Source organism: Phyllostomus hastatus, unplaced genomic scaffold, assembly GCF_019186645.2.
Source record: "Phyllostomus hastatus isolate PE091 unplaced genomic scaffold, TTU_PhHast_1.1 phas_contig_495, whole genome shotgun sequence".
Taxonomy (NCBI): Eukaryota; Metazoa; Chordata; class Mammalia; order Chiroptera; family Phyllostomidae; genus Phyllostomus; species Phyllostomus hastatus.
The window spans coordinates 8,246,154-8,258,826 of record NW_025333895.1 but is presented as its reverse complement, the minus strand read 5'-3'; the positions used below and the strand labels follow the sequence as shown (position 1 = coordinate 8,258,826).

General features: G+C 67.4%; 1 protein-coding gene across 1 annotated transcript in view; it reads left to right on the top strand.

Moving 5' to 3' along the window:
• Positions 1–12,673, top strand: part of NOTCH1 (notch receptor 1) — a 41,151-nt gene that overhangs the window by 25,351 nt on the left and 3,127 nt on the right. The window contains exons 16-33 of the mRNA XM_045845953.1: positions 909–1,028; positions 1,312–1,464; positions 1,873–2,101; positions 2,751–2,952; positions 3,437–3,590; positions 3,692–3,876; positions 4,400–4,532; positions 4,840–5,097; positions 5,195–5,307; positions 5,957–6,528; positions 6,994–7,422; positions 7,926–8,074; positions 8,773–8,989; positions 9,106–9,193; positions 9,309–9,474; positions 9,956–10,251; positions 11,297–11,444; positions 11,531–11,628. Coding sequence (XP_045701909.1) covers positions 909–1,028; positions 1,312–1,464; positions 1,873–2,101; positions 2,751–2,952; positions 3,437–3,590; positions 3,692–3,876; positions 4,400–4,532; positions 4,840–5,097; positions 5,195–5,307; positions 5,957–6,528; positions 6,994–7,422; positions 7,926–8,074; positions 8,773–8,989; positions 9,106–9,193; positions 9,309–9,474; positions 9,956–10,251; positions 11,297–11,444; positions 11,531–11,628 — 3,710 coding nt within the window. The remainder of the gene's footprint in view (positions 1–908; positions 1,029–1,311; positions 1,465–1,872; positions 2,102–2,750; positions 2,953–3,436; positions 3,591–3,691; positions 3,877–4,399; positions 4,533–4,839; positions 5,098–5,194; positions 5,308–5,956; positions 6,529–6,993; positions 7,423–7,925; positions 8,075–8,772; positions 8,990–9,105; positions 9,194–9,308; positions 9,475–9,955; positions 10,252–11,296; positions 11,445–11,530; positions 11,629–12,673) is intronic.

The window sequence follows — 12,673 nt, the reverse complement described above, 5'->3', positions numbered from 1 at the left end:
TCCCCCACCACAGGGGCCACCGGGCTCTGCTGGGGGAGGGCCTGCCAGGCAGCGTTTTCTTGGGTGACCAGAGCCAGGGACCTGGATCTTCTCTCCTGACTCGGAGAGGAGGACCCCGGGGGCCGCCCAGGGCCTCCTTCGCCGCCGGGTGCCCAAGGACCTTTCGGCCAGGCTGCTATCGGAGGCCGGAGGCCTGGACGGGAGGAGCCGGCCTGTGCTGACTCGCTTCCCGTCCGCCCGCTTCCTGCTTCCCCTCGCACAATTGTCGGAAACGCTGGCGGGTTTCCTGCCTGCCCGGGTCACCGTGGAAACCGAAAGAAAGAAAGGCCCTGGAAAATCGCACCAGCAGGCCGGGGCGATAATGGGCCCCGAGGACGATAACGCTTCCTCGATTCCTCGGGAACCGGCCCCACGGGCCGTAAACAGGAAGGCTCCTCCGGGCTCTGAGGGAGAGCCGTCGCCCGGGGTGCGAGGGGCTCTCGCCCGGCTCCCCGCCTTGTCCCCCCTGTCCCCTGCACTCAAGTGCGCTCGGGGCCGAGGGGGGCACGACCCCCGATAGTGGGTGGCTTGTTTCCCCGCTGTCACGGCCTTTGCTCAGTGGCCTCCTGTGAGGGGCACTTCCTGCCCGTGACAGCCCCGAGACCCCACAACGCTGCTGCAGGGGGGCTACCTGCCCTGGTTGCTGGTGCTCCTCCTGGGGAGGGCCCCCACCTGAGCCCTGCAGCCTGAGGGGGGGCCGGGCGTTCCTCTGGTTTGTGTCCCTCGCCCAGGTCGGGTCCTGATTCAGCCGGGAGCGTGCACTGGGCCCCTTGCAGCCCCACGGTCCCACATGGGGCCGGCCCAGTGTGCTCTGGCAGTGGGAGGGCCGTGGGCACCCTGGGTCTCACCACTGGACCCTCTTCCCACAGGAGCCACGTGTGAGGTGGTGCTGGCCCCATGCGCCTCCCGCCCCTGCAGGAACGGCGGCGAGTGCAAGGCGTCCGAGGACTACGAGAGCTTCTCCTGCGTCTGCCCCGCGGGCTGGCAGGGTGAGGCCGCTGCTCCCCGCAACTGTGGTCAGCCCGCGTCCCGGGGGGCTGGGACAGGGAGGGAAGTCCCTGGTGGCTCTGGTGCTCCAGGGTGGAAGATAGTGAGCTCCCCGTCTTTGGAGATGAGCTAGGGAGTTCGGAGCCACCTGCGAGGAGGAGGGGCCCCAGAAGCAGGCGCTGATCTTGCCCGTCCGTTCTGGCCGGGCTGAGGAGGCCCCGCCCTGGGTGGACCGGGGACAGGCCTGGAGGGGGCAGACGTGATGGCCACTGCTCCGCCCCCCAGGGCAGACCTGCGAGGTGGACATCAACGAGTGCGTGACGAGCCCGTGCCGCCACGGCGCCTCCTGCCAGAACACGAACGGCAGCTACCGCTGCCACTGCCGGGCGGGCTACACGGGGCGCAACTGCGAGACGGACATCGACGACTGCCAGCTGAGTGAGTGGCCAGACCAGCTGTGCCCCTCGGAGACGGGCAGGGAGCCTGTTGGGTCGGAAGGGGGAGTGGGTGTGGCTGGGGGCGGCAGCAGGGGTGGCGCCTGCCGCACCAGCTGTCACCCCGGCGTGGCCAAGCCGGGAGGGAGCGCTGAGGGGGTGGCAGCTGCTTATGCGGCACCACTCTGGGCCTTGCGTGGACTGAGCAACACGCTTCCGGATGGTTCCAGAAGGCTCCAGAGCGACACTGCCAAGTTTCGAGCCCGGCCCACATCTCCCCACCTGTCTCCAGTAGCTCTTCCCCCAACGAAAGAGCCTGGGCCCGTGTGGCCCTTGTCACGACCGCCAGGAGCCACCGTGGCCTCCCCCACCCCCCGCCTGCCCCTCAGGCCTGCCCTCCGTCCCTCCCCAGACCCGTGCCGCAATGGCGGCACCTGCACAGACGGCATCAACACGGCCTTCTGCGCCTGCCTGCCGGGTTTCCAGGGCGCCTTCTGCGAGGAGGACATCAACGAGTGTGCCAGCAACCCCTGCCACCACGGCGCCAACTGCACCGACTGCGTGGCCAGCTACACGTGCACCTGCCCCACCGGCTTCAGCGGGATCCACTGTGAGAACAACACGCCAGACTGCACGGAGAGGTGGGCGGGGCTTCGGCCCGCGGACGGGGACACGGGGCCCGGCGCTGCGGCAGGGAGGGGGCCGGGCCTCCTGGGCCGGGCACGGAGTCTGGCCCGCACACACCAAGCAGGTGTCTGCATGGCCACCGCATGGCTGAGCGTGGGCTCAGCCGGCCAGGCCAAGCCAGACGGTGTCCATCGTATCGCGGGGTACCTCCTGAGAGGGCCTTTGTGAGTTGACGAGGCGGAACCGGGAACGCTGGCAGTTAAGGAACTGGCGTGCCTCCTTTCAGACCAGGAGAACTTTGTAACCCATCTCGTTTCCTTCTCTGCCTTGGCTGCCAGGAAGCTCAGCACTACGTGTCTTTGTTCCAGCTTTGTGACGTGGTTATCTTCCACGTTAACGCTACAAGTTCTTCTCTCTTGTTTTTATTTTAACCTGTGTGTGTGTGTGTGTGTGTGAGAGAGAGAGAGAGAGAGAGAGAGAGAGAGAGGGAGAGAGAGGGAAAGCTCGAGGAACACAGAGGCAAGGGGGTGTGATGTGGTTGGAGAGGCAGAGGGGCCTCCCGAGGCTCCCATTGGCCTCCCTGAGGTCAGTCAAGGTGTTTTTTGCCTGGGCACGGTCCTGCGGCCCCAGTCACCCTCCCCGCTGCTGTCCGCCCGCCCCCAGCTCCTGCTTCAACGGCGGCACCTGCGTGGACGGCATCAACTCCTTCACCTGCCTGTGTCCGCCCGGCTTCACGGGCAGCTACTGCGAGCACGACATCAACGAGTGCGACTCCCGGCCCTGCCTGCACGGCGGCACCTGCCAGGACAGCTACGGCACCTACAAGTGCACCTGCCCGCTGGGCTACACCGGCCCCAACTGCCAGGTGAGCTGGAGGTGCCTGGCGGGAGGAGGCCGCGGTGGGACACCAGCCTGCGGCCCGTCCCAGTCAGCCCAGAGTAGGGAAGAGCCCGGCTCGGCGGGCGGGGCTGGCCTCGGTCACGTGCGCCTGGGGGTCTGGGCTGGACGGGCGGCCCTCCGGGGCGGGGGTGGGGGCTGAGGCTGTGGGAGGAGGAGCAAAGGCTGGGGAGTTTGGGGGAGGGTGGGTCGAAACCAATGCGTTGACAGAAAGTGTACACGAGTCTCAAAGGTCGGTCTTCCTGGGAGATTTGCACCTGAAACACCAATTACGAAAACCTCCAACAAAATGGTTTATTTCCGAAGAAAGATCTCCCCTCGAGGAAAGGTGGTCTGGGGTTGCTGGGGGCCCCGGGCTGCTCCCCAGCTGTGGGAGCCCCCGGCCCCAGGATCCGCTCCGCATGGGCTGGGGCAGCCCCGGGCGGGCTGTGAGCGCTGGCTTCTGCCCCCAGAGCCTCGTGCGCTGGTGCGACTCCTCGCCCTGCAAGAATGGCGGCAAGTGCTGGCAGACCAACGTCCTGTACCGCTGCGAGTGTCACAGTGGCTGGACCGGCCTCTATTGTGACGTCCCCAGCGTGTCCTGCGAGGCGGCCGCTCGGCAGCGAGGTAACCAGCGCAACCCTCCCCGGCCCAGGGTTCCCTGGTGGCTGTCCCCCGGGAGGGGGCCCCAGGGGTCTCACGCTCCCCGCTGCCGTGTCCCCCTGCAGACACCAACGTGACCCACCTGTGCCGGAACGGGGGGCTGTGCATGGACGCCGGCAACACGCACCACTGCCGCTGCCAGCCGGGCTACACCGGCAGCTACTGCGAGGACCAGGTGGACGAGTGCTCGCCGAGCCCCTGCCAGAACGGGGCCACCTGCACCGACTACCCTGGTGGCTACTCCTGCGAGGTGGGGGGCTGTCCCGGGGGAGGGCATGTGGGTCTGCCGTGTCACTGAATGCTGGGCGCTGGGCTAGGAGGTGGCACGGTGGGAAAGACTAAGCCCGGAAGATGTGGACCCATTTCGGTCGCGTTAAGGGAGAGCCAGAGTAATCAGGGAAGGCTACCTGGAGGAGGTGTCTTGTGGGGTAGCCTGGAAGAATACACTAAGAAATTGGACAGGGTTTTTCCTCTTGTAGGGTCTTCCATTTGGGTTTATCTGACACCTACCCCAAGACCCCCAAGACCCCCCTCATATGTATCCTAGGCATTAGCGTCTGGCCCCTGCTCTGAGCAGTGACTCGTAGCTTACTACAGCCCTTCCCAGGGTTGGCTGAGCAAGGGTCTCCGTCTGGGTCAGCCAGGGGTGGGGAACCCCAGGCTTCACTAGGCGAGAGGACAGCTCGTGTGCCGCCGTCAGCACGGGCGTGGCAGACGATGCTTCGTCTGTGGCCTGAGCCGCAGCCCCGCCCCTTGCCCGTCTCCCCGCACAGTGCGCGGCCGGCTACCACGGGGTGAACTGCTCCGAGGAGACCAACGAGTGCCTGTCCCAGCCGTGCCAGAACGGGGGCACCTGCATTGACCTCACCGACATGTACAAGTGTTCCTGTCCCCGGGGCACGCAGGGTAAGGGCCACCACACCCAGGGCTGTGATCCTCCAGGAGCAGGTGGGCAGTCGGGCACCCCGTGACCGGCCAGAGGTGTCCCGGACCCGGCCAGAACCTCGTGAGGGCAACAGGCGGGCGCAGGGCTAATGGCGGAAACCTGGCCAGGCCCCTGGCCTATAGCGGCCAGCGCATGCTAGTCTCCTGTGTCTCCTAAGTGTCCGTGTGGTCCCTGTCCTCACTGCCGGTCCAGGGGCGCCTCGGGGAGGGGGGAGCAGGGGCCAGCGTCCGGCCAGCACGGGTCCCTGACACTCCCGGGCCCCTGCAGGGGTGCACTGCGAGATCAACATGGACGACTGCAACCCCCCCATCGACCCCGTCTCCCGAGGCCCCAAGTGCTTCAACAACGGCACCTGTGTGGACCAGGTGGGCGGCTACAGCTGCACCTGCCTGCCCGGCTTCGTGGGCGAACGCTGCGAGGGCGATGTCAACGAATGTCTCTCCAACCCCTGCGACGCCCGCGGCACCCAGAACTGCGTGCAGCGTGTCAACGACTTCCACTGCGAGTGTCGCCCCGGCCACACGGGTGGGTGCGGCGAGCCTGGTGGGGCGGGGGATGGGGTGGGGGGGGGGCGCGGCCCGGGGCCCAGCCCAGCGAGCCTCACGCCCACCCGGGTCCCCAGGGCGCCGCTGCGAGTCGGTCATCAACGGCTGCAAAGGGAAGCCCTGCAAGAACGGCGGCACCTGCGCCGTGGCCGCCAACACCGCCCTGGGGTTCATCTGCAGGTGCCCGGCGGTAGGTGCTGCTGCGGGGCGGGGCTGGAAGGGCTCCCTGGGTGGGGGGCGGCAGCTGGACCCCCTGGACACAGCCGGCCTGGCCCTGCACACACACAGGCCAGCCCCGTCCCCGCGCCCCCGGAGGCTGTCTTTGTGTCCGCAAACGTGGTTTTCAGAGCCCTTTCAGGAAAGCCAGCGCAGGAAGCAGAGTTGCCGCATCTCCCCGCCCTGCCCCATTCCCAGCTTCCCGTTAGCACCTTGCCTCCCTGCGGCCTTTTGTTCCTATCGATGGTGTTGCTATTGACGTGCCGACGTCGACACATTGTTGCTAAGTCAGGTCCACAGTGTTCCCCAGTGTGTCAGGGCCGCTCCCGGCGATCTCTGGGTTCTGGCAACGCATACCCTGATGTGTCCAATGTCACAGTACCGTGTGGAATCTGTCGGTGCCCCGAGAACACCCTGTGCTCCGCCCACCCTCCCTCCCTCCCTGCCCGCCGGGAGCTTTGTCCGTTCCGAGGATGAGGCTTCAAAGGGCTGGCCGCCCGGGTAGAGGCTGCCGGCCCCTCTGCCCCCTCTGCCGGGTGGGGGCTTGTGCGGGTCCCTGTGGTCTGGGAACCGGCCCGTTCTGAGTCCCCTGGGCTTCCCGCCCCCACCACCCGCCCCCGCAGGGCTTCGAGGGCGCCACCTGCGAGAATGACGCGCGCACCTGCGGCAGCCTGCGCTGCCTGAACGGCGGCACCTGCATCTCCGGTCCGCGCAGCCCCACCTGCCTGTGCCTGGGCCCCTTCGTGGGCCCCGAGTGCCAGTTCCCGGCCAGCAGCCCCTGCGTGGGCCCCAACCCCTGCTACAACCAGGGCACCTGCGAGCCCACGTCCGAGAGCCCGTACTACCGCTGCCTGTGCCCCGCCAAGTTCAACGGGCTGCTGTGCCACATCCTGGATTACAGCTTCCGGGGCGGCGTGGGGCTGGACATCACCCCGCCGCCCATCGAGGAGGCCTGCGAGCTGCCCAAGTGCCGCGCGGAGGCCGGCAACAAGGTCTGCAGCCTGCAGTGCAACAACCACGCGTGCGGCTGGGACGGCGGCGACTGCTCCCTCAACTTCAACGACCCGTGGCAGAACTGCACGCAGTCGCTCGAGTGCTGGAAGTACTTCGGCAACGGCCGCTGCGACAGCCAGTGCAACTCGGCCGGCTGCCTCTTCGACGGCTTCGACTGCCAGCACACAGAGGGCCAGTGCAAGTAAGCGGGTGGGGAGGCCAAGCGGAGGGGCGGGGCGGGGGCGGGGCAAAGGAGTGCGGTGGGGGCGGAGCAGCGGAGGGGCGGGGCGGTGGGGCGGGGCAAAAGAACAGGGGCGGGGTGGGGCGGGGCAAAGGAACAGAGGGACGGGGCGGAGGAGCGGGCATCGCGGGGCAAAGGAGTGCGGTGGGGCGGAGCAACGGAGCGGAGGGGTGGGGCGTAGGGCCGAGCGGGCGGGGCGGAGGGGCGGGTGGTGTGGGGGCGGGGCAAAGGGACAGAGAGGCGGGGTGGAGGAGCGGGTGGGGCGGGGCGGGGTGGAGGGGTGGGGCGGAGGGCCGAGCGGGCGTGGCGAGGCAAAGGAGTGAGTGCGGTGGGGCGGGGCAACGGAGCGGAGGGGCGGGGTAGACGGACAGCGGAGAGGGGCGGGCCCTGGCCGGACACCGATCTGACGGTGCCCTGCGCCCGCAGCCCCCTGTACGACCAGTACTGCAAGGACCACTTCAGAGATGGACACTGTGACCAAGGCTGCAACAGCGCGGAGTGCGAGTGGGACGGGCTGGACTGCGCCGAGCACGTGCCGGAGCGGCTGGCGGCCGGCACCCTGGTGGTGGTGGTGCTCATGCCGCCCGACCAGCTGCGCAACGACTCGATCCGCTTCCTGCGGGAGCTCAGCCGCCTGCTGCACACCAACGTGGTCTTCAAGCGCGACGCGGACGGCCAGCAGATGATCTTCCCGTACTACGGCCGCGAGGAGGAGCTGCACAAGCACCCCATCAAGCGCTCCCTGGACGGCTGGACCACGCCCGGCGACCTGTTTGGCCAGGTCAAGGCCTCGCTGCTCCCTGGCGGCGGGGGTGGGCGCTGGCGCAGGGAGCTGGACCCGATGGACATCCGCGGGTGAGTGAGCAGCGACCCAGGGGCCGAGCCCCGTGTGGCTCTCAGGGCTGCCTCAAGAGCAGAGCTCCCCCTGCCTGACGGTGAAAGAGACCGAGGTTCTGACAGGACCCAGGATGTTAGGGCCTGCCGTGAGCCAGGGGCGGAAGCCGCATTCCCACCCAGGGCTCTTGGCCCCAAGGCCCATGCCCCAGGGCCTGGGCTCCGCCCCTTGGAGAGGCGGGGCTTGAGGTCTCAGCACCTCCGAGACGCGGAAATGCGTGCTTCTGGCTCCTAAGGGAACCACAGGGTGGCAGAGCTGGGGTGGGCGGGCCCTTGGAGGGGTGGGTGTCTGTGAGGGGTGCCGTCCCCCTCCAGGCTTGTTGTGCCTGTCCCCACCTGGCTCCCTGCTGCCCCCTGCCTGTCCCCTTGAGTTCTGAGAGCACCTGTCTCCCGGGGAACCCCTTCGGAGGTGGGGCGGGGGCGGGGAGGAAGCCTGTGGCCGAGCCCCGCCCACACGCCCCCAGGTCCATCGTCTACCTGGAGATCGACAACCGGCAGTGCGTGCAGGCCTCCTCGCAGTGCTTCCAGAGCGCCACCGACGTGGCCGCCTTCCTGGGCGCGCTCGCCTCCCTGGGCAGCCTCAACATCCCCTACAAGATCGAGGCCGTGCAGAGTGAGTGGCCGGCGGCTCTGCCCCGTCACGCCCGAGTCCCGATTCCCCCCCAACAACAACAAAACGTGCTTGCTCTTCCTGTCACTTGCCACCCACGGGTGTGTGCCGTGCCATCCCGCGTTTGGGGAGCGCTTTTCTGGAATTCTCTGCCTGGCACACCCTGCCTGCCTGCCTGCCGCCGTGACAGCTGCCGGTGGGGCTGGCCCGGGGGACAAGCACATCCGCCAGAAAGTGGGAGCTTTTCTCTCTCCCCGCTCCTTCCCCCCGATTTTTCTTTGTTGGGTATTATTTCAAAATGATTACAGCTTTCTAAAAAGGAGAAAGAGAGAGAGAGAGGGGAAGAATTGATCGGTGTCATGTGAAGAGTTGAAGTTTGTATCTCGAAAATCCCCGTAAATCCTTTGTCTTAACAGCTCAGTGTGAGTGCAGCGATCTCAAGTTGGCTAATCCTCCTCCTTAAAGGGGAGAAAAGTAAAAGCCGCCTCCAGATACTCGGCTGGTGCAGGAGAGAATTTAGCGATAGTTTGCAATTCTGATGAATCGCGTGGAGATGACCTTGTTTTGGGGGGCGGGATGGGAGAGCGAGGCTGAGGCTGAGGCGCCCGGCTGCACAGCCAGTCCGCTGCCCCCCGGCCGCCGGCCTGCCGCGTGGCGGCCGCCTGACGCCCTGGCGCCCGCCGCCGGCCCCGTGCCCGCAGGTGAGACAGTGGAGCCGCCCCCGCCCCCGCCGCTGCACTTCATGTACGTGGCCGTGGCTGCCTTCGTCCTGCTCTTCTTCGTGGGCTGCGGGGTGCTCCTGTCCCGCCGGCGCCGGCGGCAGCATGGCCAGCTCTGGTTCCCCGAGGGCTTCAAGGTGTCGGAGGCCAGCAAGAAGAAGCGGCGGGAGCCCCTCGGCGAGGACTCCGTGGGCCTCAAGTGAGTGGGCGCGGCCACTGCTTCCTGGGGGCTGGAGGAGGGCGGGGGCGCCCTCAGGGCCCTCGGGGCATCCCCGGGGCACCCCACTGAGCCCGGCTCCCCCTCCCCGACCCCAGGCCCCTAAAGAATTCCTCAGACGGCGCCCTCATGGACGACAATCAGAACGAGTGGGGCGACGAGGACCTGGAGACCAAGAAGTTCCGGGTGAGTCGAGGGCCCCAGAGGGTCCCTGGGCATCCCCCCAGCCCCCCGCCATCCCCCCCACTCCCTGCTCTCCCGAGGTGACACGGCGTGGCTCTCTGCTTGCCCCCCCCCTCAGTTTGAGGAGCCGGTGGTCCTCCCTGACCTGGATGACCAGACCGACCACCGGCAGTGGACCCAGCAACACCTGGACGCGGCCGACCTGCGCGTGCCCGCCATGGCTCCCACGCCGCCGCAGGGTGAGGCCGACGCAGACTGCATGGACGTCAACGTCCGCGGGCCCGGTGAGCATGCGGCGGCCCCCGGGGCTCCCCGGCCGGGGCCGCCCTCCTCGGGCAGCTCTCCCGCCCCCTTCCCCGGAGCCCCCGGGGTCGATACTCCAAGAGCTGCTGCGTGGGGGTGGGGGAGGGGGGGAGCACGCAGCCCCGCCGGGCTTCCCCCCGGCCGCTCTGCCCTACCGATTGATTTCCTCTTCCAGACGGTCCCTTGGAGGCATCCACGGTGCTGGTTTTCCGACTGCATTTTTACGTCGTCTTCTTTCCGGGGGGGTGGGGGGGGTGTCAGGGACGACCTCACGGGTCTCGAGCAGAGCTGCAGGTCTTCGTTGCCCAAGGGTCCACGGGCCAGAAGCTCGGGTTGGTTTTGGTGGCCCCTTAGGCCCAGCGGGCAGGGCCACCCCGGGCTGGGCTGGGCCCGGTGTCCTCCCAGGCTGTCCGCCAGGCCGGGGCCGTCCTGACTCTGCGTCCACCCCTGTGCTCCCTGCAGACGGGTTCACGCCGCTCATGATCGCCTCCTGCAGCGGAGGGGGCCTGGAGACGGGCAACAGCGAGGAGGAGGAGGACGCGCCGGCGGTCATCTCGGACTTCATCTACCAGGGCGCCAGCCTGCACAACCAGACAGACCGCACCGGCGAGACCGCCCTGCACCTGGCCGCCCGCTACTCGCGCTCTGATGCGGCCAAGCGCCTGCTGGAGGCCAGCGCCGACGCCAACATCCAGGACAACATGGGGCGCACCCCGCTGCACGCGGCCGTGTCCGCCGACGCCCAGGGTGTCTTCCAGGTGGGCACCGGCCCCCGCCGCGCCTACATGCTGGCCTGGGCAGTCTTCTGTGCGCATGGACCCCAAGCGTAACCCCGACAGGACAGCCATGTTTTTGTCCCACGCGAGGCATGAGGGTGGGAGGGTGCTATCCCCCTGCGTCGTCCCCACGGGGAAGCCAGGCTGGAGATGGCCAGAGCAGGCGATTCTAGGGACCTGCTGGGGGCGGGGCCTCCTCACCCCTACCTGAGACAGGCTCCCCTCCCACCTCCCATTGTGGTGGCCCTGATGCCTCGCCCTGCCCCCCCAGCTGGGGCCAGAGGCGTAGCCTGTGGAGGGCTTACAGGCTGCAGCTTGCTGCCTGCAAACCTGGGACATGGCCTTGCTGGGGAGCCCAGGGCAGAGGTGGATTTGGGGATCTGGATGCCCGGGTCTCTGGGGAACGTCCTGGCAGAGGCTTCTTCTGTAAGCTGCTTGCTGTTCCACCTGCCATAAGGCCCTGGGCTCTGGATAGCCCTGCCCTGCACAGGTGGGCAGGTGAGATAGGGCAGACCCTAGGGGGAATTACCAGAGTTTTTGATTTCATAATTTTTAGCACATCTTCCTGTGGATATCAGAAATTGAGGATTTGAATTAGCTGAGAGAGGACAATGTAAATGAGCCCCAGGAGGCAGGCTCCAGCTGCAGGAGCAGTGGCAGCCTTTCTGGCACATAGAGACACATTCCCACAGGTGCTTTGCAGGAACAAGGCCAGTCCTGCGTACTGCTTGGTGCCAAAGTTTTTTCGCTCACCAGCAAAGCAGTCATCATCCTGGCCTGTGACCCAGGCTGGGCAGCAGCTGTGTTGCTGTGGTCTCTGGAGCTGGGGCCACAAGTCGTCACCAGAAGGCTGGAATGCGGGCAGCACAGCTTGCTCTCTGGCCTGGCGTCCCCAGCAGCAGCTAGCAGAGTCCTGCCCTCCCTGCTCTCTCACCCCATGGCCGTCCAGCCTTGCCGGGGCCACTCAGACCCTGGGAGGGCCTTGGGTCCCACTTGGCCGAGACTGAGACCTGCCCCCGTCACCCAGATTCTGATCCGGAACCGAGCCACGGACCTGGACGCCCGCATGCACGACGGCACGACCCCGCTGATCCTGGCCGCCCGCCTGGCCGTGGAGGGCATGCTGGAAGACCTCATCAACGCTCACGCCGACGTCAACACCGTGGACGACCTGGGTAAGCTGGGCTGCGGCTGCGCCTGTGGGGCACGGCCCCCGCCCCGCCCCCGCCCCCGCCCGACTGACCCCCCGCCTCCCCCACAGGCAAGTCCGCCCTGCACTGGGCCGCCGCCGTGAACAACGTGGAGGCCGCCCTCGTGCTCCTGAAGAACGGGGCCAACAAGGACATGCAGAACAACAAGGTGGGCTGGGCCGGTGTCCCGGCCGGGGAGTGCCGCCGAGAACAGGGCGCAAGGGCCGGTGCGGACCCCGCAGCTTGGCCTGTGTGTCGTCAGTGCCCCCTTCACCCGACCCCTGCTTACGGGTCCCCTCCCCGGTGCAGGGCTGCCACGCGGCGGGAGACAGGGGCCCTCGTGTCGGCAATGGCCTGGGCCTTCCTTTCTGTCCTCGGCTGTCACCGGGCAGGGCGGGGCGACCCAGGGGGTGTGGGTTGAGCCAGAACGCTGGAGGGTTTTGGGGGCTCAGGGCACTCACCGTGTGGCCCAAGATGCACTGTGAGTGGTCGCCTAGCTGCTCGTGAGCCCGCCCCTTCTCACCCACCAGGGCTGTGGTGTCCCCTGCAGCCACTCTGACCCCCTGGTTTCTTGAACCTGCATCGGGGTCCTTAGGGCACCCCCTCGCTCCTTGGCTCCGCTGACACCCATTGCTTTTCACCTGGGGTCTCCTTTCCTCCTGGGCAAGGGCACGCAGCAGCATTGGGCATTAGGGGGCACTGTTGGACACAGCTCTGGAGGCCCTGGTGGGGGTACTACAGCCATTCAGCCATTGCCAGGGCCTGGTGGGGGCACGTGGCACGTCCACTGTGGACAGGAAGACCCAGGCCCAGGGAAGGAGCTGGGGTGTCAGGGCAACTTGGGGGCCGTCAGGATGAGGGGCCCCACCCCGGTGCCCACACCCACACTGTTTCAGGGGTCCCCAAGCTCCCAAAGTTGCTGTCCCATTTGCGTCTATGTGGCTTTGGGGGAAGAGAGGCCACGGTCTGGTAGATCCCCCGTGGCGCCCGCGACTCCCGCGAGGGCAGAGCGTCCTGGTGCAGCCTGTAGGACCCCAGACACCGCCCCTGAACGGGCGTCGGGAGATGTATTTAAAGCTTTTGTTTTTAAGGAGACTCGGTGGGGTCACGTAACGGGGATGCTGGGGTCAGGTCAGAGGAGCTTTGGCCGTGGGTGCAGGGGGGGTCAAACTGCTGGTCCCCGTGGCGATGGGGCCCGTGGGGTAACCCACCCG